The sequence below is a fragment of the Colossoma macropomum genome, unplaced genomic scaffold (genome assembly GCF_904425465.1).
Source record: "Colossoma macropomum unplaced genomic scaffold, Colossoma_macropomum, whole genome shotgun sequence".
NCBI classification, from domain to species: Eukaryota; Metazoa; Chordata; class Actinopteri; order Characiformes; family Serrasalmidae; genus Colossoma; species Colossoma macropomum.
Genome location: NW_023494787.1, coordinates 7,725,586 through 7,752,665, shown reverse-complemented (window position 1 = coordinate 7,752,665; position 27,080 = coordinate 7,725,586). Strand labels below are relative to the sequence as shown.

The 27,080-nt window shown below is 39.9% G+C and overlaps 1 protein-coding gene across 2 annotated transcripts in view; it reads left to right on the top strand.

The window, feature by feature from the left end:
- Positions 1 to 27,080, top strand: part of LOC118805306 (myosin-9-like) — a 61,313-nt gene that overhangs the window by 21,953 nt on the left and 12,280 nt on the right. The window contains exons 2-19 of one of the 2 annotated variants that reach the window (XM_036566018.1): positions 1,084 to 1,415; positions 5,345 to 5,501; positions 10,172 to 10,199; positions 10,319 to 10,412; positions 12,230 to 12,250; positions 16,756 to 16,848; positions 16,947 to 17,010; positions 17,714 to 17,812; positions 18,337 to 18,480; positions 19,121 to 19,216; positions 19,625 to 19,896; positions 20,274 to 20,447; positions 21,702 to 21,875; positions 22,322 to 22,436; positions 25,339 to 25,526; positions 25,847 to 25,968; positions 26,209 to 26,278; positions 26,638 to 26,798. In XM_036566018.1, coding sequence (XP_036421911.1) covers positions 1,089 to 1,415; positions 5,345 to 5,501; positions 10,172 to 10,199; positions 10,319 to 10,412; positions 12,230 to 12,250; positions 16,756 to 16,848; positions 16,947 to 17,010; positions 17,714 to 17,812; positions 18,337 to 18,480; positions 19,121 to 19,216; positions 19,625 to 19,896; positions 20,274 to 20,447; positions 21,702 to 21,875; positions 22,322 to 22,436; positions 25,339 to 25,526; positions 25,847 to 25,968; positions 26,209 to 26,278; positions 26,638 to 26,798 — 2,399 coding nt within the window. In that variant the 5' untranslated portion in view covers positions 1,084 to 1,088. The remainder of the gene's footprint in view (positions 1 to 1,083; positions 1,416 to 5,344; positions 5,502 to 10,171; positions 10,200 to 10,318; positions 10,413 to 12,229; positions 12,251 to 16,755; positions 16,849 to 16,946; positions 17,011 to 17,713; positions 17,813 to 18,336; positions 18,481 to 19,120; positions 19,217 to 19,624; positions 19,897 to 20,273; positions 20,448 to 21,701; positions 21,876 to 22,321; positions 22,437 to 25,338; positions 25,527 to 25,846; positions 25,969 to 26,208; positions 26,279 to 26,637; positions 26,799 to 27,080) is intronic. The other variant, XM_036566019.1, reaches the window with a different exon arrangement.

The following is a 27,080-nucleotide window of genomic DNA, read 5'->3' as shown; positions in this document are numbered from 1 at the left end:
CATTAGACATGCATCTAACAATAGGATTTAAAAAAAAATTCCATCTTTTTGTTCACATCAATGCGAAGTATGGGGCGGGTCTGAACATGTGGTTGTGTAAGCATGCGGCTTTGTATCTCCGTCTTCTCACCACATTATTATGGTGGGTGGGGCTGCAGAGACAGTTGGCATTCTTGTTTTCCAATACCAAAACAAGCTGCATAATACCGTATTTACGTGATGCATCATTTTTGTATCTGTTAATCTAGATCATCTCTGATCTCTGGATAAGTTTGCATTTATGGAATGTTAAAAATGTAGCCTGCAGTATATGAATAGGAGCGGTCAGGTATGTGTTATGTTTTCATACATGATTCTGTGTAGAATTTACTGTATGTACTTTTTTTTTTTTGTCCCATTTCACTTTGGGTCTGTCTCAGGAAGCATATTCAACTTGAGCAAGGTTCCGCAACAAATTTTAGCTTCAGAAAAAAAAAAAGCGACCCAAGTTAACTTGTTTTACTCGTATGATGTTATTTAACAAACAAAAAGGAAATTCTGTGAAAATATGTAGAAAGTAAAGCCTTTATAACGATGAAAAGCTGCACTGTTGCTGCTGCCACCTTGTTTACACTTATTGCAGTAGTGATTGCTTTATATTATTAATATTTATGTAGTATGGATTGTTTCCTCTGCTGAAAAGTCATATTTCTTAAGCGATTGATGCCACGAATGTCACCGTTTTTTTAAAAAAAAGTGACCCAAGAAGGAGCTCCGCCAGAAGTCTGTCCTTATTTGGTTGAAAACCCGTCCCTGGTTGGTCCAAGAGCTGTTTATCCCAAACTTAAGCTGCCCTAGAGCAGCTTGTGCGTTCGGAATAAATTGCCATGGCAATGTAACATGGTAAATAGTGATAGAAAATCCAGGGTTAGATGAAACTGTGCTTAAAGTTAGTTGGCTAAGCAAGTTCTTTTTTACTATTTGCTGTTTTATTGTTTGATTTAAATATACTGTGAAGGACTGTGAGCTGCAACTAAGTATAAAATGTGCTATGTGAACTTTGCAGCCCCTAATTCTCCTCTTGTCCATTTTCTTCCCCCTCAGCAACCATGTCAGCTGCAGATAAGTACCTGTACGTGGACCGCTCTGTGGTGAACAACCCACTGGCGCAGGCGGACTGGGCCAGTAAGAAGCTCGTATGGGTTCCATCGGAGCGTCTGGGCTTCGAGGCCGGCTCAGTGAAGGAGGAGCATGGAGACGAGGTGCTGGTGGAGCTCGCCGACTCCGGCAAGAAAGTCCGTGTCAACAAGGATGACATCCAGAAGATGAACCCTCCGAAGTTTAACAAGGTGGAGGACATGGCTGAACTGACATGCCTGAATGAGGCCTCCGTGCTGCACAACCTGAAAGAGAGATACTACTCAGGCCTTATCTACGTAAGTTACCGACACAGCTCTGTCACTGTTCTGCTACTGAGCCTGCTTCTGCTACGTTGTCTAGATCTGAGCAATAAGATATTAAGGATTTCTTCAACAGTCTAACATCTGTAAATAAGTTAAATCAGTATATTAGATGTTAAATCAGTATACTAGTACTGCCTGAAGGGCCCATAGCCTAAATTTACCATAATACATTGAAATGACCTTAAACTAAGACAATGCAATGGTTATCATATTTCTTTTAATTGAGAAAATTCTCACATTTGTGGGTTTTTTTTTTTGGTCGCTCGCGCAGCCAACTTGCCAGTTTTTCTTTTTTCTATATCACTCCGTTTGGAGTTTGCCTCTGAAAAACCTCCGTTTGGAGAGCCATGTAGCCCTAACATTTCACCCTACCCCTCTATCTCAACAAAAATCAGTCACTCTACCCCACAGGCATAAATAGAAGGCTAAAGACTAAGTGGTAGGGGCAAGGGGAGAAATGGGATTGGGGGTTCAGGGAAACCAGTGCTTAGTTACAGTTGTTAATGGACCAGTAGATCTGTTCATATTGTGAGTAAAAGAAAAGTCAGTGGCACTATTATATTTGTACTGTGCTGTGCATATTGGTAGTGCTGCTATACTGTGGTTTAATATCACTGCCTCTGCTAGAAACACAGACTCCTTGGGTAAAATTAAAGGGAAATTCCACTCACATTTTCAAAATTTCTGGATAATTCTGCATAATTCAAGAGATGATGATGTAAACAAAGTCATTAAGAATGGTTTGGTGTGAAACTGTGCATTGTAGAGAAACTACCTACTCAAATTATTTTATGATGATTGCGATAGGAACCAAGAGACTGGAACCAAAGATCTCTATGACTCAGACATTTTATTTACTATCCAAAAGACCTGTGAACATACATGTGTCCTCTACGTTTTTATATGTAATGTAGATATAGGCCAGAGTCTGATCTCAGATCTGTCGTGAAACAGTGTTTCAGGCATCAGGCAGCATTTCCGTAATCATTTCTTGTAATAAGTTTGTGAGTTAGCTTTTAGAGACAATAAATACTTGAAACGTCTGGTTCCTATCAGCACTACTGTGAACAATTGTGACTGGATAAGTTTCTCTGGAATGAAGCATTTCATATCAAACCACTTTACATCTTAACGATTTAATTATGCAGATGTTTTGAAAAATCAGTGGAAATCCCATTTAAAGAACGATCTCTGAGGCTAGTGGAGGATTGCCAACCATGCTGCAAGACTGCTGCTAACTGATATAAAGTGACTGCTCTGAACCTTTTCCGCCCTCCTGCCATGTTGCGTAATAGCCTTTTTGAACTTTGAAATAATTTAGCGTTTTATATTCGCTGTTTGTTGTGGCAACAGTTATTCAGTTAGAGATAGAAGAATTATTACACAATTCATGTATTTAACTGAAGACTGTGGAGTTGGTGCAGCTGCTGAAAGAGATTTGGTACGTAGGGGTGTGTGTGTGTGTGTGTGTTAGGTGTGGTGGATCAGTCTGTGGTCTCCCTGAACACCATCTGAGCACAGCGTCCCCCAAAACGCTCCCTTAATTAGTCATCTCAGAATCACTCAGACTGACCACACAGACACACGCTTGCACACAACAAAGAGAAGGAAGATCTCTCTCTCCCTCTCTCTCTCTCTCCCTCCCTCTTTCTCTGTGTGTGTGTTTGAAGTTTTGTGGTAAACAGGAAACTCAAGGGAACAATATGTAAAAGGGAGGAGGGAGAAAAGGACCTCTGGAGAGATGGAGAGAGAGTGAGAACGAGGAAAAGAGTGATGGAGAATAGAGGGAGAAAGGAAAAAGAAAAAGAGGGAGAATGAAAGAGAGAATTCTAGAGAGAAAGAAAAATCACTGTAAAGAGAGAATGAGAGAAAAAGAGAATGAGAGTAGTGTGGTAGAGCGAGAGAGAAGTGGATAGAGAGAGACTGAGATTGAGGGGTAGAGAGAGGGGAAAAGGGAAAGACTGTCAGATTGCAAGACCTAATGAGAGACAGAACTGGATGGAGAGAGATGGAGAAAGAGAAGAAGGGGGAGAGAAAAACTGGAATGGGAGGGATGAGGAGGAAGAGAGAGAAAGAGAAGGACTGGGGGACAGAGAAAAAGAAAGGGAGAGAGAATGAGAGATTGAACGACATAGAAGTAGAGAAAGAAATAGAAGGAGAGAAAGAAGGAAAGAATTAGATGGAGAGAGATTCATGGAGGGGAGGGAGAAAGAGTGAGAGACAGACTGGGGGAATGAAAGAGTGAAATCGAGCAACATGGGAGGAAAGAATGGAATGGAAGAAGAGAAAGAATTAAAGTGCAAGAGATACAGCGAGAGCGAGAGACATAGGAGAGAGAAAGACTGGGAGAGAGACATGGGGAGGGAGAGACGGACAGACTGGGAGAGGATGAGAGCGAGACTGGTGCAGCTGTTAGTGTGTCTCAGAGTGTTTGAGGGGGTTTAGAGTCTTTAACCTGAACACTTACATCCAACCGACAGAATCTACAGGCCTTTATTTGCATGTCATGGATGTGGATTCACTCTGTTACTCCCCTGATCTGACCACACTGTCACTGCTGTACTCTGAGAGAACTGTGTGTGTGAGTGCTGGAGGTTGTTAAAGGAACAGTTTGACTAGAAGTTCCCCCTTTACCCCAGCTGGAGTGAGTCAGCTAAGACATGTTTGCCGTCTGAAGTTTGCACTGGATCTGTGAGTAGGACTGATCATTGCTAGTAACTTCATGATAAAAGCATCACGATAATAGCGTCACGATACAAGCATCACGATATGATAAGAAGACATTTTTGGTCAATGTTTACACAAAAATGATTTAAAAACTACAAGAATAATGAATCAGTAAGTGTGGTTGGAGAGTAATGTTTTTTTATTAATGTTCACCTTTTCAAAAGTTTAAATATGCAACATTGAAGACTAAATAGTGCTGATGGGGCTTCTAAGAACTGTATTAATAAATACAAGATGTAAATCCCAACTATTACAGCATGTTTGCCATCTGTTGAATATTGTAAATGTAGCTCCCTCAGACTCTCAGGAGTGCCTCTTTTACACTCACATTAACCTGCTGTGTAAAAATAAATTCATAAAAATATGGATAAAGCTTGTATTGGTGAGCATATATCTGTGAGCTTAATATTACTGTGTCAATATTTGAACTCAGCCCTAGTTATGAGGCTAAGGTAGCTGACAAGTAATAAAAGTAAAACCACATATAATAATACTAATAATTGCTTTACAGTAATAAAAAAGAAATTGCAATGAGTGATTAAAAAAAAATAGGTGTGCAAAAAGGAAAGTCTTCTAAAGGAGAAATAAAAATGCAGTCTGAGAGATTAGAGCAGAGAATAATGACACCTCTTATATAAAAAAAACTGGATGATGAAAGATGCATATTAAGAATGGAATCAACCTAAATGAGTCAAAATGAGGGAGGTTTAGACGGAGAGGGTCTGAAAGAGGGGATTAGCATCATGTGTAAGTGCTGCCTCTGGTGAATGTTGAAGGGGATGATTAGGAAATGAAAGAGTAAGAACTAACAGTCGTTTTTCCCCTATGACTTAATCGCTACTTCTTTTACACCTATTCATTAGACCTTGATGGAGTCATGTGTAAAAAGCTGCTGGAATTACAGGCCTCACTGAGAAGGCCATATTCAGCTGCAGGCTTTCTGCTTTGCTTGGCTTCCTTCACTGTGTGGTGATGCTCTGGTTCTTAGGCATTCATTACCGCATGGTAGATGGATCACTTTACAATAAATATGCAATCTCTCTCTCTCTATCTCTCTCTCTCTCTATCTCTCTCTCTATGTATCTATCTCTCTCTCTCTCTCTCTCTCTCTCTCTCTCTCTCTCTCTCTCTCTCTCTCTCTCTCTCTCTCTCTCTCTCTCTCTCTCTCTCTGCAGACATACTCTGGACTCTTCTGTGTGGTGATAAACCCCTATAAGAACCTGCCCATCTACTCAGAAGAGATTGTGGAAATGTACAAGGGAAAAAAGAGACACGAGATGCCCCCCCACATCTATGCCATCACAGATACTGCATACAGAAGCATGATGCAAGGTGAGTGTCCATATAACCATACGTGTAGTTCACACTGGGGATAGAGAGGACTCCCTTATCCACCCTCTACATATAACATATATACACCTCCAGCACCTTGTACACCCCGAAACCACACTCACTTTTGATTAATAATTTAAAATAAGTTATCAAAAAAGCAATCAGGTTCAAAGTCAAGGCAAAATTTTGACTGTTGCCCAGCCCTAGTCATAAATATAGCCCTAGATTTACACACCGATATTTCCAAAAGTTAGAAAACCACCCTTCGTTTATTCAATTTCCATCAAAACAGCTGTTAAGTGCAAATGGTTTATTTTTCAGCATCAAAAGAAAAAACAGAAAACATATATTTAGCAGAAAATTACACAGAAATCTCTGTGTAATCTCTTTTTTTCCCGTATTTGCCTTTATTGCGGCTTTTTTTGTGAGTTTCATATTCGCAGAGAATCTGCAGGGATATTTTTCCACACCTCCAAAGTTCAGTCTTAGAAGTTGGTTGTGTTTTTTACCTCTCACAAATCAAGTGCTTCTAAATGCATTCAGTGATGTTACACCTGTGGATGTTTTAAGATCGGAAACTAGCGCAGAGCTTGATTTATTTATTTTTTTTTTTTCCCTCTCTCTCAAAGATTAAAGCTTTAAGTACTGTATATTTGACAGGCAAAATAACCAATCACAGACTGTTATTTTGACATGACGTGCATCGGCAGATAAAAGTAAGCCTAAAAAATAAACACGTGCGGTAAACAAATGGGTGTGTGCCAGCAATTGTGTGAGAAATACTAAATGCTTCCCAGAAAGCTGAATAACTTTTTCAGACCTGAAAGCAAACATCTTGGCAGCTCACTCCGAAAGGTTTACTGTCAGCATGGTGTATCATGCAGGTAACTACTTGAAACTGTGTTATAAAACCCACTGCGTGGTTTGTGTTCGCACGGACATGCAGATAGCCAATCAGAATGACAGTGACAAAATCCCAGCAGTTGTTTTCAGCTTAGCTTACTGTGGCACGTACACAGGGCATCTGAGGCTGGGACTACACTACAACCATTTCCATGGTTACACTAGTAACATGTTTTGAGAAGTCCTGCACTTTTACTGGCTCCCCACTTCAGAAACAGACTGTGCCCTCATTTTACACATCTGACTGAAAGATCACTTCATTTAACACATCTGCACCCTTTAGCCCTAACGAAGCTTGTCTAAACATACACAGACATCCAAACAAGTTCAAGTGCACATTAAATCCAGATCTGATGTGATCGCAGCAGCTTTAGTCCCTTCACCCAGCCTTCATTTTGGCCATAGCAGAGCAGCAAGAGACAAAGAAGGCAATTTCTCAAAATCCCCTGCAGGCTTTAATAAGGTTCCCTTAGTCCATCTTGAAGATGTTCTAGTAAGCGAGACGCTGACCTCGATTTCCATCTCTCACGTATGCTGGTGACAGAGCCAGGAGGGAATGAGCTCTGTTTAACGCAGTGCATTTCTCTGCCTTTCTGGTTGTGCCTGTCAAACATTTGGTGACACAAAAAGAAAATTCCTGTAAAGATTTTGTTAAATGAATTATAATTTGGGAATATTTTACATCCCTCAAAACCTTTTGACCGAAAGATGGCTAAAACAGCTTAATGCTTTGATTGCTATCACAACAAGGCGGTAACACTTACAGTTTGGCATTATTCCCAAAGTAGCATTTTCACAAATAAGACCGTCAGAATTCTATACTTTTCAGTACCGACTGAATTGCTTTAACACTACTGAAAAATTATCAAAAAAAAAGTAATTGTCCTTCAGTACCAATTTGCAGTATCTAAGTAGTCAATCTTAGCATCTGTGAGCCAACAAACATGCTAGTTCTAAAATCTAGACTGCTCATTGGCTGTCTAAATTGCATTCCATATGCATGATAACATGAGAGCTTCATAAATAGTGTAGTATTTGACTATTTAGTTAAATAGTTTATCCGTTGCGGTCAGTGTATACCCACCTCCAGCACTGCACATACCCCAGAAGCCGCATCCACTTTTGGTTTGTAATTTAAAAGGATGTATAAATAAAGTGTTGTTTAAGAATTAGTATTAAAGTCAATTGTATAGATATTGTGTCAAAAGTGTTGTATAGGTATCTGTATAAAACAATTTTTGAATTATATCCATTCCCATCACAAATATTGCCAAAGATATAGTTAGTTTACACTCAGTTTCTACTTAAAATGGCCATTAAGTACAAATTATATTTTTTTTCAGGTCATAAAAAAGAAGAAAACATATATTCAGCAGAAAAACCTCAACAACTAGATAAATAACCACATTTATTTCAGTATTTAGTGTGTCTACCCTTTGCCTTATTACTACCCTTTTTAGGGAAACTTGCTTTCATTTTTTTCAAAGAAATCTGCAGGGATATTTTTCACACCTCCAAAGTTCAGTCTTAGAAGTTGGTTGCATTTTCTGCTTCTCACGAATCAAGCAATACCAAACAGATTCAGTTATGTTGGACTCTGGGGAAACTCCTGTTCTTTACTGAATTTGTCTGATCTTGGAAATATCTCCTGAAAAATGAATAGCTTTTACGCAATGGACCTTTCAAATAAAATAAAGGTTGGTTTCAGACTGGGCTCTGAATTGTCCCCAACTTTTGATGCACCCTGTTGATTCAGGCGAATGTTTGTAAATGCCTTTTTTGGGCCTCTGATCATCAGAGTAGTGTTCTTCTAGCACATTCTTGAAGAAGTTTGGATTGTTGTTATTTTCTAGAAATAGCATGCCCAAGTGAGTTCAGTTTTCTTGGGTGTGGGTGGGTTTGTGCAGCAGCGTTCACTTCCTCATTTAATAATAGCAGCAAGTTTTACGTATATAGTGCCTTTCACATACGCAAGGTCACTTGTGTGATAAAGATGTCATGGTGTGTTCAGGTCAGTATTTACCGCAGAGATGGAGATGTTCTTGGCTTTTTAGCTGCTGTGGTGAGGGTGGTGTTCTTGCATTGTGGTGCAGAGGTTAAACTGATGGTTGAAAGGCAACTTCTTTTTCCAGTCACAGGAAGCCGGATATCAGTTTCCTGTATGTGGGCCAAGCACGTCCTGTTAGCAAGACAAAACTCTGGGGCTTGTGTGCATTAGATAACGATTGTGTTCAATATAATGGGCTTTATCGAACAACACAAAACTGCACTCAGAATATTTCTTCCCTTTTATGAGTGGCTTCTGTGAAGTCGTTCAGTTACAGCACTCTTTCTAGTGAAGTTAACTGCTAATGCGGCCCACGCATTAAAGTTTACCTTACACACACAGAGTTAAAGTCAACCTGAAATCTAAACCTTGGTTGTTATGGTCAGGTTAAGTGTGATTCATCATATTATATAATTTTAAAAGACAAAATTGGAGCTGTATGAGGAAGCAATATGTCCGCCGTAATGACCATGGACTAACGTCCAGGTCTGTTTGTTTCAGAACGCCTGCTTTTCACAGTCCATTCAAATGCTGATGAATAAAATCATATCACGGTCATAATTTACCTCCCACCTGAATATTAGGGTTGTGCATTCTGAAACATTTTTGACACTCTAGTATCTGTAGAGTTCATGAATAGATATCTAGTTAGCCGCAGGTAAGGAAAAACAACGCCAAGAAAAAGACTTTGGCTAAAAATAATAAATGACTTTCAGGTGGCAGCACTGATGTTGCACAAAATACAGCAGCACGCAGAGGAACATGTTTGTCAGAGAAATGTATTCCCTTTGTTTCTAGACTTAGCTTACATCAGACAGTGTAGGTAGCTTGGTGATACAGCTGTGCTATCCTCCTTCTCAGCCACATACTTAACGCAGCATCCGTAACAACACAGCCACATTCAGCCACTCATGTTTGAGTAGCAAAGTGGCCAGTGAATTTCTAGTCAGGAGGATTGCCACTCAATGTTTTCCAGGTTTGTCAGATGCTAGAGGGCGCTCCTGAGCGAGTCCACAAAGAATGGGCTCCTATGGCGCTTTTGTGCAAATTTGTAGTTTGTAAATGCTTAATCATTTTATACTGAAAAATGCACTCGTTTCTCAACACAGAGTACATAAAGTATTTCAACACTGCTCTCATATTTATAAGTCCTTTTGAACTCCAGTTATAGGACGTTTTAACAGTGCTTCATGTACATTTATGACGTCAGTGAGCGGAAACTGCTTCACTCGGCCAATGAGCAGATCAGCTCGCCAACCAATCAGCCCTCAGTAGTTGTAATGCCAGCCCAAAACCCATTTGCTGTAGAAAAACAGAAAGGTGTTTTTTTTTTGTTTTTTTTTTAATTCATCCTTCACCTTTCCAAAACTAAAGAAGGTTAGTATTAGTTAATATATAGACTACAATAAGTGACTAGGAACTAAGTTAATGTTTTTGTTTTGTTTTGTTTTTAACCATTTAGCTCCTTTCATGGAGAACTCACTTGGAGGCACTTTTTATCATTTTGACTTTAATGGAGATTCACCACTCAAAAGCCTTAATCCATGCTTGACAAACCAGCCCAAGTCAATAAGTACTTGCTTCAGCATGTAAAATCGAAAACGAATTCCTTTTCCTGAACTGGCAAAACAGTCCTTGACCTTCTAACTGACAGTGCCTGAAAGTAGATGTTTTGCTAATGTAGTCAATTTTTTTTTTTATTTTGTTCCTCTCTGAACAGATCGTGAGGATCAGTCCATCCTGTGCACGTGAGTGTTATGACTAAACACATGCAGCGCAGCAACCACAGCTTTGTTATTTTAAAGGAGAAGCTCTGGAGGAATTCAACTCTCTCTCTGTCTCTGTCTCTCTCTTTCTCTGTTTTCAGGGGTGAGTCTGGAGCTGGAAAGACAGAAAACACCAAGAAGGTCATTCAGTATCTGGCCCATGTGGCCTCCTCTCACAAGACCAAGAAAGACCAGGTTAGATATTCTCCCTCACACTCACTCCCTCCCTCACTTTCTCACTCTATCTCTCCCTTGCTCTCTCTCTCTTCCTCTTCATTGCTTTTCTGTCACACATCAACATGCAGTCTCAGCAGTATGGCATAATTGATTGGTGAGAGTCCATTTTACTTTTCTTTTTTTTTCTTTTTAATAAAGACATTGCCTTCCTCTGTTTATCTGATGTGAGACTTTTTCCCATGTCTCTCTGGTCCCTGATGGACTATCAACAGCATAGCTGAGAAGCCTGTGTGTGTTATGCTACTGTAAATGGTTCCAGTATGTTAAAGTACACAAGAGTTAATGACCGGGGAACTCGGTCATTGCTCTCATGGGTTAGTCCTGTATGACCAGAGTAATTCAGAAGCACAACTGGACATTGTGTACATATATATGCGTGCATGTGTGTGTAACTGATCTGAGAACGGTCTGTTCCCTGAATGTCCCAGAGATACTAAAGCACCTGAAAGATTATTGAAAGTTCAGGGGGTTTTTTTCTTCTTTTTTTCTTTAATGATGTAACAGCCCCCTTTCCTCTATTTAAATTTCTTCCTTCTCCTTCTTTTTTGCTTCAGGAATGATTGCCCTACATGTTTCTCTCACACTGAGAGCTAATCACTCCCATATGTGCTCACACCACCTCCTAGACTGGCCTCCTATGGTTTTATTCTGTTGGCCTGTGAGCATGTGGGTGTTACACATACAGTCTGCATTGCATAAGCCATGCAGATCTTTACACATCATATGAAGTAAAAATGTACTTTGTATTGTTTTTTTACATTTATTTTATTACTCCTATTTATGTTTCTACTTAAGTTAATTATTTTTACATATTATTTTTGATCAGGCTGGATTTTGTATTTGGGCCAATCAAAATGCCATGGTTTCTATGGTTGGCATTATTTCCACAGTTTTAGCAAATAGGGCTGGGTATTGAAATTTGATACTTTTGTGGTATGGACTGAAATACTTTTAGCTGTCCAGGCTAAAATTCTCTTTATAGCTTCAGCATGAATGAGCAGGGCTAAAAGGTGATAGTCTGAGTAGGAGAATATATATGAACATGTTGCTTTTCATGGCATCACAAAAACAAGGAATTCAAAGCAGGCCGTTTTTGCAGCTTCGTTTTCGTATGTCAAGGTATTGTATTGGCATCAGTATCAGAAAAAAAATGGAACGACGTCCTGCCCTGGTCACAGATATAGTCACCCATATACATGTGTGATAATGTTCTCCTCAACATATAGCTGGTTATTACTGAAGTTATTGAAAAGTGTTGCCCAACATTTGATGGGTCCAGTAGATTCTGACCAACAGATGTAAACACCTTTTTGGGCCTCTAGTCACAAGAGTGCTCTTCTACCACATTCTTGTAGAGCTCCATACCCCCTACTGACTGCCTCACTGACTGCCTCAATTTCTTACTTTCTTGCTAACTTGCATACTGACTGACTTACATACTGACTGACTGCCTTACTTTCTTACTAACGTACATACTGACTGACTGACTTACTTTCTTACTAACAAACACACTGACTGACTGCCTTACTTTCTTACTAACTTACATATTGACTGACTGACTGATTTTATATACTGTGTATATTCTGTGCTACATTTTGTATCTGTATATCAAAATGCCGTGGTTTCACAGCTAAACCCATCTCAGTTGGAAAGGGGAACGCAGCTGGGGCCCGTTTACTCTCCAAACCAGAGAGGAGAGATTTGAGAGGTTTATTTATTTTTCTTTTTTATTTTATCATTTGAGTTTGAGTTTTGTTTTTTCTTTTCATCAACAGAACAGCTCGGTCCTGTCACATGTGAGTTACACACATTCTCTTCACCTCCCTCTCTCTCTCTCTCACACATACACCCACTCTCTCTTTCTCTCACTCTCACACTCTGTCTCCCTGTCTCTTTCTCTTCGCTAATGTGTGCTGTCTGGCGGGCTAGCTGGTCATATGGATCGTCACATGACCCAGGTCACAATGCAGAAAGCAAAATGCCATTCAGACAGACAAGAATGGGGAATTAATGAAGAAATCATTTTAATTGGTTTTACTTGCACAGCCTGTTCTTTAACCTGATACTGTACAAGTCAAAACGCAGGATGGGCATGCAACAAAAAAACACAAACAATGTACTAAGTTGATTTAAGGGCCTCCGTCCATCAGTAGTTTGTTAATGCTTGATTGTTATTGCAGCCTGCTTTACTAAAGCCTTTGGCACATACAGTACTGTTCAAAGGTTTGGAATCACTTGTGAGATTAATAATAACAAACAATGTTGACTAAAATAGTAAACTAGATATTATTATACTTAATTGTCCGATATTTTGATACTATTTAATTATGTATTTACAATAATTGTCTGCTAGGTAGAATTTTGATTAATTAGAACTTAATTTTTGATATTGTACAGCTTTCTCAATCATTATAGAATCATCTGCGGCTCCTTTCATTCTGGACAGCATATTAGAACCAGTTTGTATGCAACCACATTGGCTTACATGAAAACATTTGACTCCAAACTATGGACAGTGATGGATGTATAAATGCCTTTAGTGCAGCAGGCCTTCACTCTCATCAGTGTCTGTCTGAATGCATCTCTTTCCAGTCTGGTTGTCCATCTGCGGGGTTGGGTTGGGATTGATTGCTGTTGTACCTGATGGTGTGTCCACATGTGCCTGATTTATGCTTTCTCTGTGAGTGTGTCTGTTGTGTGTGCTTGCTCTGTGTGCGTGTGTGTAAGATGGCTGTGTGTGTGCGTTTGTTTCTAAAGCAAAAAAAAAAATTTCTATAAAAGAGTAGTACACTAGTGTATTATATGCAGAAGTATATTGCTGTGTTAGTAAAATTGATTGTATAGTATTTTAAGCAAACATTACAAGGTGTTTCAATCAGGGATCTCAAACTTCTGGTCCACAAAATAGGGGACACTTGGCTCATGGCCCCCAGGTACTTTGAGTTTGAGATCAATATTTGTGCAAAATCAAATTTATACAATGTTCCCCTTACCTGAAATGTAGTCAGTCAGCCAATGCTTGGAGTTCAGTTACTACTGTTTTTAGCTGTGCTAAGATACTTTTGTCCATTTTAGATAGGTAACAGTGTCATACAGTGTCAGAAACCACATAACCAAGACTATTTGAGAGTACTTAGCGGGAATTCCATGTATTTTCAAAATTTCTGCGTAATTAAATCATTATGATGCAAACAGTCATTCAAAGTGGTTTAATGCTTCATTCTAGAGAACGAGTCAGAATTGTTCACACTGGTGGTGATAGGAACCAGACGTCTGAAGCATTTAATGCTTCTAAAAGCTGTCTCAGAGAAAGCTTTTACATGAGGTTATTATATCATTGCCTGATGCCTGAGACAGTGTTTTATGATAACGTTGTAAGGCAATATAGCACCCAAATAGTACCTAGATTTACCACAATATTGTTATTATCAACATTACATATAAAAACTGAGAAGACGTAGCAGGCCCACTGGTTGTTTTTGATAGCAAATAATATGGCAATATTTGTAGACATTGTAACCCTGGCTTCTATCACCACCACTGGGAAGAAATTAGTAAGTAAAAGTTCTTTACAATGAACCATTTTAGATCAAACCACTCTGAATGACTTTGTTTACAGTTCAACAATTGAATTATGCATACATTTTGAAAAATCAGTGGAATTCAATAATGTTTTATGAGGTGAGCATGTGATAATTTAGAAGTCCATTATTTGAGGGGTTAATAGATGGGCTAAAGACTTCTCTTATTTCTTAGCTACATTAGCCTCATAGCTTCAGTACAAACTTTGACAGTGTTTGAGGTAAGGGGAAAACTGTGTAAATGTAATTTTTTGCTGATCTATCGCTTTTAAGAGTCACCATTTAGGGTGGGCATCTAAATTAAACAAAAATTTTAGTGGTTTTTTAGTGAGTTGCATTTTTATCACCAGTACTAACATCTGGTATTATTAATTCCATGATTAGTTCAGTGTTCTGTCTGTTCCACATGCTGTTCATATGAGGGTTTTGTGTTCTACAGCTGGTTTTTGGCAATATTGTAGTGTTTGCTCTCTGAACAGAAACATGATGTGATAGATGGATGTAGCAATGGGGAGAAATCACGGTCTCACTGTGTCGGTATGTGTGACCCCCACTAGGGAGAGTTTTCTGGATTTAACAAGCCTTAAAGCCTAAATGCACAGGCCAGAGGGCTGCTTCATTACACCATTAGCGAGAAATGTAATGATTTACCTTTGGATTTCCTCCAGATGAATCATTTACAGCTTTAGAGAAGTGAGTGCTAATGATTTAAGCTATCTTAAACAATGTCTGTCCCTGTTTGTAAAATGTTGAGCATCATTTGTAAAGAATGACTCACAGGGAGGTTTATGTAACTGAACTGGGTGAGCTCTAACCGCGGGACCATGCTTGTTCAGTTTAACTCGAGCAAATGCTGGTTTTAGTTCTAAGGATGGTGTAGATCCCTGTTTGTGCTGCTATTTGAAAGCATTTCCTTTGTGGTAGAACAGTATCCGCTCTGTCTCTGCAGGCTTAGGGGGTCCAGCTCCAGTCCTAGAGGGCCTCAGTCCACAATAGTTTGTTGATTTTTGTACTCAAACAAACCTGATTCAGCTTAAGCTTGTAGGGCCAGATGTGATCTTGAAACTATGATACACGTCTGTGGACAGCTGGTTAAACTTTTGCTGCTGGACTGTGCCGAAATCCGCAGCTAACAAGGGTACACCCCTTTAAAACCCACCTCCAAAAAAAACTCTTCGGAATGTCTAGAATAACAGAACTGTACGTTCTGATGTAATGTGAACTTACATACCGACTTACTTACATCCATGACAGGCTTGTTGTCCACTGGACAGTTTTGACGAGTCCAAAGTAGGGGAGCTCCCCCCTCTGCCTTCACAAAGCACTAGAATGGTTTTGAAATTTCACACTCAGTTTGTTCCCATTATAATAAGTCTATGTCGTCATCCACATTTAGCTTAAAATGTCTTATTGTTGTACTCAGATGTTCTCGTCACAAGATCACATCTGGCCCCACAAGACTACAACCCAGCAGTTAGTTACCAGGTTTAATAGGTGCTTGCACTACACCAATCAATTCGTCATCAGTTTCTATATGTTTATTATGGAGAAAAGTCAGTGCATCATTTACTTAAAAACAAAATCTCTAATATTCATATGATGAACGTGGGCAGTCGAATAGGTTGCAGTACACTGCAGGAAGTGTAGGGGGTGATATGGCTTCTGCTTCTTTTCACCTTGAAAGAAGAAATCGATTATATCACAGATTGCACTTTTGAAGGAGCAAAGTGAGAGGAAACCACAAAATGTGTAACGGTTTGATTAGTTGATTAATAGAATAGTCGTTTCTAGTCCTAGGATATTAGATTCCCAAGACAGCAGTTATTCTCCTACGCTAATAGATTTCTGAGGCAGTGGTCAGTTCCCAAGGTGCCCTGGTGGTTTCTAAGCGGACTGATTCCCAAGGCAGTACTCAGTTCCTAAGCTGATAGATTCCCAAGACAATGGTCAGTTCTTAAGCTTATAGGTTCCTAAGGCTGCAGTCAATTCCTAAGCTGCTAGATTTCCAAGGATTGATTAATCTGTTATGTTAACATTTTTAAAAATGTAACCTTAATAACTTGGCAGGGAAATCTTCAAACAGCACTTGCCTCTGGCACTTCAGGACCTTAAGAACTGGACACCCCTGTTCAAAACTAATGGTCAAAGAGTGTAGCCTACGGGCAGCTCCCACACCGCTCATGTATGCAGTATTCAGCTGTTTGTCTGTTAGTGGTAGATAGCTGTACAGATCTCTGTCATATCTACACACTATTTATTATGAGCTGCGCAAGCATCCCAGCTGAGGTAATAATCTGTCTCTGGGCAGATTTCACCTTTTACAAATTGAAAAGCTGTTCATCTTAATATGCTGAAATGTATACGTCTGAATAATTAAACTCAGTTCATTTGCATGTAATGTATACTTCAGCGGTTCTGCTGTGCATGAAGTCTTGGATCAGGTTGGGTGCTCTGTAAGGTGATGGGATTCTTGTGTCTGGGTCATTGTTTTATGGTGTCAGGACTTCTAACACTTCACTGGGATTGTGTGGATGAGGGTGTGGGTGTGTGTGAGGATGAATTGCTGCATTGTGCGTTCATGCTAATACTGTGAGACGGTAAGACACGGTAAGGCATTACGGTTCCTGTATCACTCTGTTGGATTTGCCATTTCTGAATACCACTCTGCTTTCCCTTTAGCATGCTTTGTAAGTATATGGCTCTTTGTGTGTCATTATTAGGGAGAGCTGGAGAAACAGCTGCTGCAGGCAAACCCCATCCTCGAGGCCTTCGGTAACGCCAAAACTGTCAAGAACGACAATTCCTCAAGATTTGTAAGAGTGCTATCCATTCACACGGTTGCACAGTTATTTAGCGGGACGCTTTTATTTGGTTATGTGTTTACTTAAAGTTACTCTTTCTTCTCTAACAGGGCAAATTCATCAGAATCAACTTTGATGTTAACGGTTACATTGTTGGAGCCAACATTGAGACCTGTATCCTTTCGTTGCTTTCTACTGTTTCTGTTTTTTGTTTGTTTTTAGATTTCAAAAATAATCGTCCATTCCTAAGCTAATAAATTCCAAAAGTAACAATTCATAAGCTAATACATTCCTAAGGTAATGGTCAGTCTGTAACCTAACAGATTTCTTAGTAATAGATTTGTAAGATAATGTTCAACTCCTAAGCTGATCTATTCCTAAGGAAATAGTGAATTCCTAAAAGATTCCAAAGGCAGTGGATTCCTAAGCTAGTAGATTCACAAAACTGTGGTCAGTTCTTGAGCTAATAGATTCCTAAGGCAGTGGTCAGTTCCTAAGCAAATACATTCTCAAGACAGCAGTCTGTTCCTAAGCTACTTGATTCCCAAGGCAGTAGTCGAATCCTAAACTGCTAGATTTCCAAGGTACCGGTCGGATCTTAAGCTAATTGATTCCCAAGGTAGTGGTCAGTTCCTTAAGTAATAGATTCCCATGGCTATGATTGGTTCCTAAGCTAATTAATTCCCAAGGCAGTGATCAGCCCTCTTAAAGATTTTTTTTCAACTGAACCCTCAACTTAGCCACTAGACTAAGCCATCTTAACCAAGCGAAGACTCTTTTCTTTGCCTAAAACACTGTGATCTACATAGCTGTCTGAAATGTTTTCAGAGATTGTCTCTTGCCCACATCGATTGCTCCTTAACTGCCTGACCCTTAGACCTTCTGGAGAAATCCCGTGCCATCCGCCAGGCCAGAGAAGAGAGAACCTTCCATGTTTTCTACTACATGCTCTCTGGAGCTGGAGACAAAATACGCAGTGAGTTTACTGTTGACTTTGTGTGGGCTAACATAAGACTTTTTGTTTAGATTATTGTTTTTCTTTATAGGCTAATTGATTTTGAAATTCACAAGAGTCTATTTCATGGATTCCTCCCATTAGCCTGCTAATTGAAGCAGGCGACTGGGTGTTCTTGACAGCTTCTCTGATGTGGTTAGTTAGGGCTTTAATCTAAGCAGCCTGACAGAGCAGGTCTGTTCTTAACCATAAACATGTCACTGAAAGAACTGTTTGACCTCAGAGTAGCCAATCTAGGAAGTGTTGTACACACTGACCCATTGTCCTGATGGTAAGGTACAGCTGAATGTAAACGTTTGGGCAAACTGTTTTAACGGTTCGTACAAGGCACATACATTGTAAAATAAAGTAATGACATCAATAATGAAAATAAATGACATCGCTCATGCCATTTGCAATACTTCATCAGGTTCCTGTTATGGTCAGATTTCTTTTTTTAAATCTTTATTTCTGCCTGGTTAACTGCTGTGTGTTGTGTGTTGCAGCTGAACTGTGTCTGGAGGGCTACAGTAAGTATCGCTTCCTGTCCAATGGCAACGTCACCATCCCAGGCCAGCAAGACAAAGATATGTTCACTGACACCATGGAGGCCATGCGCATCATGGGCTTCTCTCAGGAGGAGCAGATTGGTAAGCGTCACTGATCTTTATTAAGCTTTTTGCTATATCTGAGTTATTTGTATACAGTGAGGGGAACAAGTATTAAGATACTTTTGCTCAATTTTGTTCTTTAATATAATCCAGTGCATATATCCACTTAAATTTCACACACTGTAAAATATATGTATGTGTAGATTTTTAAAGTTCTGCATATGTAGCAAAAAATGTAGTAAAATGCAACTGCTGCCACTGCAACAAGTAGCAATCGTGGTGAAGGAGCTTCCTAAAGGGCAACAATTTTAAACAACACTTAGAAACAACAAGTGTAAAAAGCTACAGAGCCCTGGCCAAGACCTTGAATATCCCTGTCAGTACAATTGGTTCAGTAATGTGCATTTGGAAAGTTCATCAAAGTTTATGGTCAGGTGCAAGATTTCTCTCAGACTAATGACAAGGAAGGTAAGAGAGAAGCCAGCAGTCACTTTGTTGCAGGATGACCTGAAAGCAACAGGAGCATCAGTTATGTGGAGAATAAGAAGCAATAACTTTGTGTATTTCTTTGTTTTTCTGAGTGCTTGCGTAGGACATAGGACAATCTAATTTGAACTTAAACTTCAGAAATGGTATTATGCTTGTGCATATTTTTATATGTTCGTGTGTGTCCTTGCAGGTTTGCTGCGGGTGGTGTCCTCAGTACTGCAGCTGGGCAACATGAGCTTTAAGAAGGAGCGTCACTCTGACCAGGCCTCTATGCCTGATGACACGGGTAAGCTATCCCAAAATTCCTTTCACCTCTTCAGCTGTGTACTGCTGTAATAGTAAGCTTCTTTGGCTTCTTGAAAAGCGTCCAGGCTTGTCGGTTCCGGTTTCAGCCAGGAATTTTTGTTTCAGCACATGGCTATTATTAATTAAAGTGCTTTCTTCTTTTATGGTGCAGTGAAATAATAGAAGCCATAGAAGCCTCATGTAGTGTTGACTCTCTGTATTATATAAACATTATAGAGCATTATGGAGACCCCCCTAAATGGTTAACATTGTCAATGACTATTCAACTTTATTGACTAATTATTTCTACATTAAGGTCTGGAGGCTCTTCAGAGTTGACTTTTCTGCTAGGTTTTTTTACAACACTAATCCAGCCCCCCCCCACCCTCCCTTTAATCGTTGTCTCTAGCGGCACAGAAAGTGTGTCACCTGATGGGCATGAACGTGACCGACTTCACTCGGGCCATCCTGTCTCCGCGCATCAAGGTGGGTCGAGACTACGTTCAGAAGGCCCAGACGCAGGAGCAGGCTGAGTTTGCAGTGGAGGCTCTGGCCAAGGCCACCTATGAGAGAATGTTCCGCTGGCTTGTCATGCGCATCAACAAAGCTCTGGACAAGACCAAGCGTCAGGGGGCCTCCTTCATCGGCATCCTGGATATTGCCGGCTTCGAGATCTTTGAGGTGAAGTCAAGTTTTTGAGAGAGAAAAAGTGCTTTAAAAAAAGTATAAATCTGGCAATTGAGTGTTGCTCTGCAGTATAAAGTCATGTGCTTGTTGATTGTAACTTTCTAGTTAATGTATGAAGCTTATTCTATTATAATAACACATGACACATAATGATGTAATATACCATGCGATGCCCAGTGGAATTAATAGGGGCTGTGAGGCTTTTAAAATGAACTTTTATGTGGTTAACAGTCAGTATGATTTATAACTTTGGTGGAAAGTAAATTGTAGTGATTTGTGTTTTTGTTCTTCATTATATTCAAAGCCTTCATTTTACTGGACATTAAAACATATTTTACAACTTTTATGTCGTTTCTTCTTTGTTCCTTCAGCTGAACTCATTCGAGCAGCTGTGCATCAACTACACCAACGAGAAGCTGCAGCAGCTGTTCAACCACACCATGTTCATCCTGGAGCAGGAGGAGTACCAACGCGAAGGCATCGAGTGGAGCTTCATCGACTTCGGCCTGGATCTGCAGCCCTGCATTGACCTCATCGAGAAACCTGTGAGTGTGCATGAGAAATACATACACCTGCTCTGTGTGCAGGCTGAAGAGAGAGGCATATTTCACACAGCAACATTCTTCAGTTAAGCTGGATTACATAGATGATTGGAGAATTGAGCCCAAAGTGAGCATTACCCAAATGATGACCTGACCTCATGATACCTGACAAACTGATAAATCCCTGTTGTTGCTCATTGTTGAACTGTTTTAAAAAGTCTTAAGTCTAAAAATACATTTAAAAATGTTTTAGATATTTTAGAGATGCATTTAGAATATAAAAAATGTTTGTTTTTTTTTGTTTTTTTTTTTTTAGATTATTTTAGATGTACATTTAAAATATAAAACCTTGTAGAAAATACTCTCGCTGCATTTTTCACTTGCACTTGCAACCGACTGAAAATGAAACTATCGCAGAAACATTCTGCTTTAACAGCCACGCTGCATCAAGTTTAAAACCTCTGCTAGCAGAAACAGTGCATTCAAACTGAGAGAAAGGGGCAGCTACTGTGTGCCTTACAGCAATATGAAATCATAGTGAACTCGCATCATAAAATGGTTATTTCACACAAGCACTCCAGAAAAACAGATATCATTTCAGAGTGTACCACTATACGCCTATCAAAGATTTTACTGCATATTACTGGTAGTCACAGCATCAGGGTGGTCAATAATACTACCTCATAAGTAAGTATGTAAGCCAAAAATCTTTGTCACATTATGCACATACTAAAAATAAAGTAATTTTACTATTCATTGGCAGTCTAGTGTATCTTAAGTTGTGCAGCTGTATTATCTAGGGAAACATTTTTCCAGGAGAAAATTGAAATAATGGAGGGATGAATCATGACATCCCTAAATAAATTCTAGGATGGTTCCTAAATTGTATGTATTAAACTAGTTCAGAACGGTCTGCCTACGAAAACTACTCATCTGTCAGCAGTCCTGTGGTCAGAAACTGAGCACGGAGGAGAGCTAGAGGACCACAAAACTGATAGTCAAACACGCCTTGACAGTCATGCAGTAACAAAGCATATATCCATGCTTTTTCAACTAATCGGTTTAAATAAAATAGACGTTTGAGCTTGTTCGCTCTGTTGTGCACTTCAAATGGTATTATTTTTGCTTTGTTGAGATCTTAAAGGTACTAAAAAGCATTGAATTTGCTTTTAAAATTGTGCAGCCACTCTGTTAGTGAGGTCAGGCGGTGTATATGAATGTCGCCTAATGGTCAGTTTTGATGTCTCTCATTTCCAGGCGAGTCCCCCTGGTATCCTGGCTCTGCTGGACGAGGAGTGCTGGTTCCCCAAAGCCACAGACAAGAGCTTTGTGGAGAAGGTCTTGCAGGAGCAGGGCACACATCCCAAATTCTTCAAACCCAAAAAACTGAAGGACGAGGCTGACTTCTGCATCATCCACTACGCTGGCAAAGTAAACACTTAACCGATTCTGCAACTAATATGATTTTAAATCAATATTTACGGTTCAGTCACTACTCTTCACTAGAATATTCTAGTATGATGCTAGTAAATGAGAAATAAGTGATTTTAAGTGTGTCTATTCCTGCAGGTGTGTTAAAAGCAGCACAACATCAAGAATAAAGTTATAGTAAAATTAATATTCAGGATACATAGTCTTCAAAAACTGATGATCAAACCTTGAGATGGAGAACTATAATATTTATACTTATATTTATCATGGGTTATTTATCATTTAATTACTTCTTGTTCCCCCAAAAAACTAAATATTGAGTTAAACGTCTAAAAAACCTTTAGGTGTGGAGTAATATTTAAGCCTAAATTTACAAGCATTTGAATGTGGTATTTGTTCTTCGAAGAAACCTTTATGCTCATTTTGACCAAACCCCCCCCCCCCAGGTGGACTACAAAGCTGATGAATGGCTGATGAAGAACATGGACCCCCTGAACGATAATGTGGCGACACTGCTCAACCAGTCCACTGATAAGTTTGTGTCCGAGCTGTGGAAGGACGGTGAGTAGAGCCAGCAGCTTCACCAGTGTCAGAACACAATGAGGAGAGAAAGAGTTCTGATCAAAGCCCTTTAAAGCGATAGTTCGGTGAAGGTCTTCAGTCAGTCAGCCAAGGCACGTTTGATATCCAACGTCCTTCTGTAGTTTTGCACTGGAGCTATGTAGCTGGGAAGCTGTGGAAGCTTGCACGCCACCAATTAGCAATGTTGCTAAATCATCACACACTTTTTGATGGGGTTGAGTTGTTAAGCAAGTATATTTGAGATTATTTATGTGGTTTCTGAAACTGTATGACACACGTCTCAAAGCCTGATTTTTTTTTTCTATATTTTTTTCTGTTTTATTGGTAAAATTGTGTCAGTACTGCCAGCAGCATATATACAACAAACATGTCGTGGCTGATTGACTATATTTGCGAGGGAAATTCAGTCAATTCAAATTTTTTTTCTGAATTTTTGCTGAACTTTGTCAGACATTGAGGGAAAAGTAGCATGTTGTTCCTTCTATGCTTTAGCAGAAGTTTGGGTTAAGAGTTGAGGAGGAACAAGCTATTTTTAGAGAATATTTGGAGAATCTTTGAGAGGCTCTTATTTATTATGTTTTGTTTACTGTCCTGGGGTTTGGGGAATGTTGGGTATTAGCCAGCGGTCCTTGTTGCAGGAGCAGTGATGACATGGTTTGTTTTCCATGTTGAGTTTTCATGTTTCTCTTTTCGTTTGCTGGACCTCTGTTCTGCCCTTCCTCCGTCTATCCCTTCTTCTCACTCCTTCCGTGGACCTCTGTACCTGCCCTGTGCTCTTGTTTGTCCCCCCACCTTCTCTTCTCTTCTCTTCTCTTCTCTTGTTTCTCTTGTTTCTCTCAATCTCTCGCTTTTCTGTTTTCTTTTTCTTTCTTTCATTTTCTTTTCCGTTGGCTCTCAGAGATGCAGAGTTGTCAGAGAGCTTATTTTTATCAGCGCTTTCCTTTCCTTCATTTTGAGCCAGGTGACATCTTTCTGTTTTCACTCCTTTTTTGTTCTTTCCATCCTACATTTCACTCTCTTCCCTTCGTACCTTGACCCTGCTGCGCTCCTCTGGTTGTGCGGAGTGAGTGGAGTGACGCGTGTGTGCGTAAGTGAGCGTGTGCTTGTTTTCTCTGCTGGTGCTCATCTCTCTTCCTCTCTCCCTCTCTGTGTAATAGTGTGGTTGGGGCCCCCTGCTGTTGGTCTTTGGTACTGCAAAAATGGGTATAAACTGCATGGGTTTGGTTCTGTTATCACTCCAGATGTACACTAGATGCACAAAACACCTTAGCAACTTCACAAAACTGTACATACACACCTTACACACTTACACAACAGTAATTACATATAATTATTAATTAATGCAATTAGATCGTCAGGAGATGGACAGTTCACCTGCAGAATTGGCGTCGCTCTCTCTGGCCCTCCCTCTCCTCCATCGCTCAGCACAGCCAAGGCGGGTGTCTGTTAGCTGACATAACAGAACTGGCAATTAGAGTTCTTCAGCAAGTTGTGAGTCAAGGGACAAGCCAGTCAACATGTGAGTCAGTTTAGGGCGAGGCTAAGTCAAATGGCAAGCCAGTTAAGGGCAAGTCAGAATTGAGTTGCAAGCCAGTTAAGGGTGAGGCTGAGTCAAGTTAAAGGTCAGAGTTAATTTGCGAGTCAGATAAGGAAGAGCCAGACTCAAGACTTAGTTAGGTCTTAGTTAGGGTGAGCCTGAGTCAAGTGGCGAATCTGAGTCACAAGTCAGTTAAGGGCGAATCAGAGTCTAGTTGCAAGTCAGTTAAGGGTGAGTCCATGTCATGTGGCAAGCCATATAAGGTCGAGTCTGAGTAGAGTCAGAGTTCTGTCAGTTTAGGTAAAGTCAGAGTGAAGTTGCAAGCCAGTTAAGAGCGAGTCTGATGTATACGGCAAGTCTGTTAAGGGTGAGTCTGAGTTGAGTAGCGAGTCAGATAAGGGAGAGTCTCAGTCAAGTGGCAAGTCAGATATGGGTGAGTCTGACTGGCCAGGTAAGGGTGAGTCCAAGGCAAGTCCATGTCGAGTCGGTTGAGGCTGAGTTTGAGTTGAATCCAAGTTGCTGACTCAAATCTCCATCTCCGATAAATACACAATGAAATGTTTAAGAAAGCGATATTACATTCTGTAAATTCTGTATTATTAAATAACTGCATCTCATTATGAACATGAAAACACACACACACACGTTTGTCTTGCTATACATATGAGGACCTCCATAGGTTTCTATTGATTTTGTGTTACTGTAGCTAAATAATACTACACCTAAACCTAACCCTAAACCTAATCCAAAAGGCAATTTTTCTGCTCTTTTAGTTTTCAAATAAAAAAAGTCAATGTGGTGGAAAAAACAACACAAAAATTTCATATAATCTTATCATAGTGAGGACATGGGGTCCTCACAAGTATAGCACTACAAGAACACACACACACACTCATAAGTAATCAAGAATAAAGGAGAGCTGTTTTTTGTTTTACATACTATTCTGCCTACACATACGAAACCTGTCTTGCATATTGTGAGATTTGTATTTTTGAGTGTATATACACACACACACACACACACACACACACACACACACACACACACACACACAGTCACTGCATTGAATTGGTTCCGTTTTCTCATGTATGTCCCCTCCCTTACACACTTCACTGGCATCGTGTGACTGTCCTTTTGTTTTCTCAGACCCTCCCCTTCACCTCCGTTCACTGTGTGGTTGTGTGTTTTGTCACCAGTATTGATGAGTCTTTGTTGTTGTTTGTTGTAGCTGTTTCTAATCCCACAGGATTGTGGGTAAAAGTATGCTGCTTGTGAAGTCAGCCTGTGAGAAATCTACATAAACAGTTGTGTTCTTTTAAATGTCTCTATCTCTCTCCCTCTCAGTGGACCGTATCGTTGGGTTGGATAAGGTGGCCGGTATGTCGGAGTTGCCCGGCGCTTTTAAGACTCGTAAGGGAATGTTCAGGACTGTTGGTCAGCTCTATAAGGAGCAGCTGTCCAAACTGATGGCCACTCTCAGGAACACCAACCCCAACTTTGTGCGCTGTATCATCCCCAACCATGAGAAGAAGGTACCATAACCCTCCTTACCAGCACCAGACTTTAACACTTGCTTGCCTTTTTATATTAAATAAAAAAATAAAGGTCAGCCTTACTGCTCAGTAACTAAGAGCCTGTGAAGGTGCATTTTTCATGTTTAGCTGCTGCGGCTTATTATAGAAGCCATTGGGTTTTTTTTCTGAGTTCCATAAACATTTAAAATGTGTGGCTGTCTTATTATAGATGGGCTGATAAAAAATAGGGTTTAAAACACTTGTGCATCATCATGGAATGGACTGTATTACTGTATTACCTATTGCACTGAAATGTGTTTTTTGTCTCTCACTCTCAGGCCGGCAAGTTGGACCCTCACCTGGTTCTGGATCAGCTCAGGTGTAATGGTGTCCTGGAGGGAATCCGTATCTGCAGACAGGGCTTCCCCAACCGCATTGTCTTCCAGGAGTTCAGACAGAGGTATCTACACTAAACCTGCACCACTTCTTGTGGCCTTTTGTGACTTTTTAACGACACTTCATTTCTGGACAGCACTGCACAAATGTGCGTTTTCCCTCTCCAGTAGTTCTTTTGACTGGTGGAGGATAAACAAGGGCTAGATTTAAAACTAATTTGTCTTTGGATGTTCTGAGTTATGCATTACGATTTTTTTAATTGAATCCATGCAGCTGAAGTATCTTTCCTTTTGCTGTTTCTCAGGTACGAGATCCTCACTCCTAATGCCATCCCTAAAGGCTTCATGGATGGCAAACAGGCCTGTGTGTTGATGGTAAGAATCTAATTGTAAACTCAGACTTTTTTCTGCTCTAGGCCTTACATTAGCCATGAACACAGAGAGAGGTAGTCTAGGTTTTTCCACCCTGTTCCTAAACTTGGGATTAGACTGTTGGGTGCTCTGAGTAATTAGTCCAATTTTTAATGTTTAACATTTATTTTCAACATATTAACATTTCTGTGAAAAAAAATATATATTTTAACTGTGTTACTTTAAAAGGGGCACTGTATATCAAACCTCAAACTTGTGCTTATTATTGGCTGACACAATGATGAACCTCATGGGGTTAATAAACATGTACTCTAACAAATTTAAAAACTAATTTTCATATTCACCCACTCTCTTTCCATCAGATCAAAGCTCTGGAGCTGGACCCTAACCTGTACCGGATCGGACAGAGTAAAGTGTTCTTCCGGGCTGGAGTTCTTGCCCACCTGGAGGAGGAGCGAGACATGAAGATTACTGACGTCATCATCAGCTTCCAGGCCTGGTGCCGTGGCTACGTTGCACGCAAGTGAGTGCAATGACTTCATCATTCGTGCCAATGAAAACACAGAATGCGATTCCCAGACAGTTATGATGGTGCTTAAAGCTTTGAGGTCTACAGTTATTACTGTCACTTTGCTGTAGTATTTAATTAATGGTATAGTTATATAACAAATCTTTTGCAGAAGTCTGCACTTCTGATTATTTCCTGTGTGGCTCAGTGACAAAAATGACAAAGCAAAAATGTAACGAATGGCTTTTCTTTTCCAGAAAACAAGATTCTGCTTACAATATGCTTTGTATTTCTAAA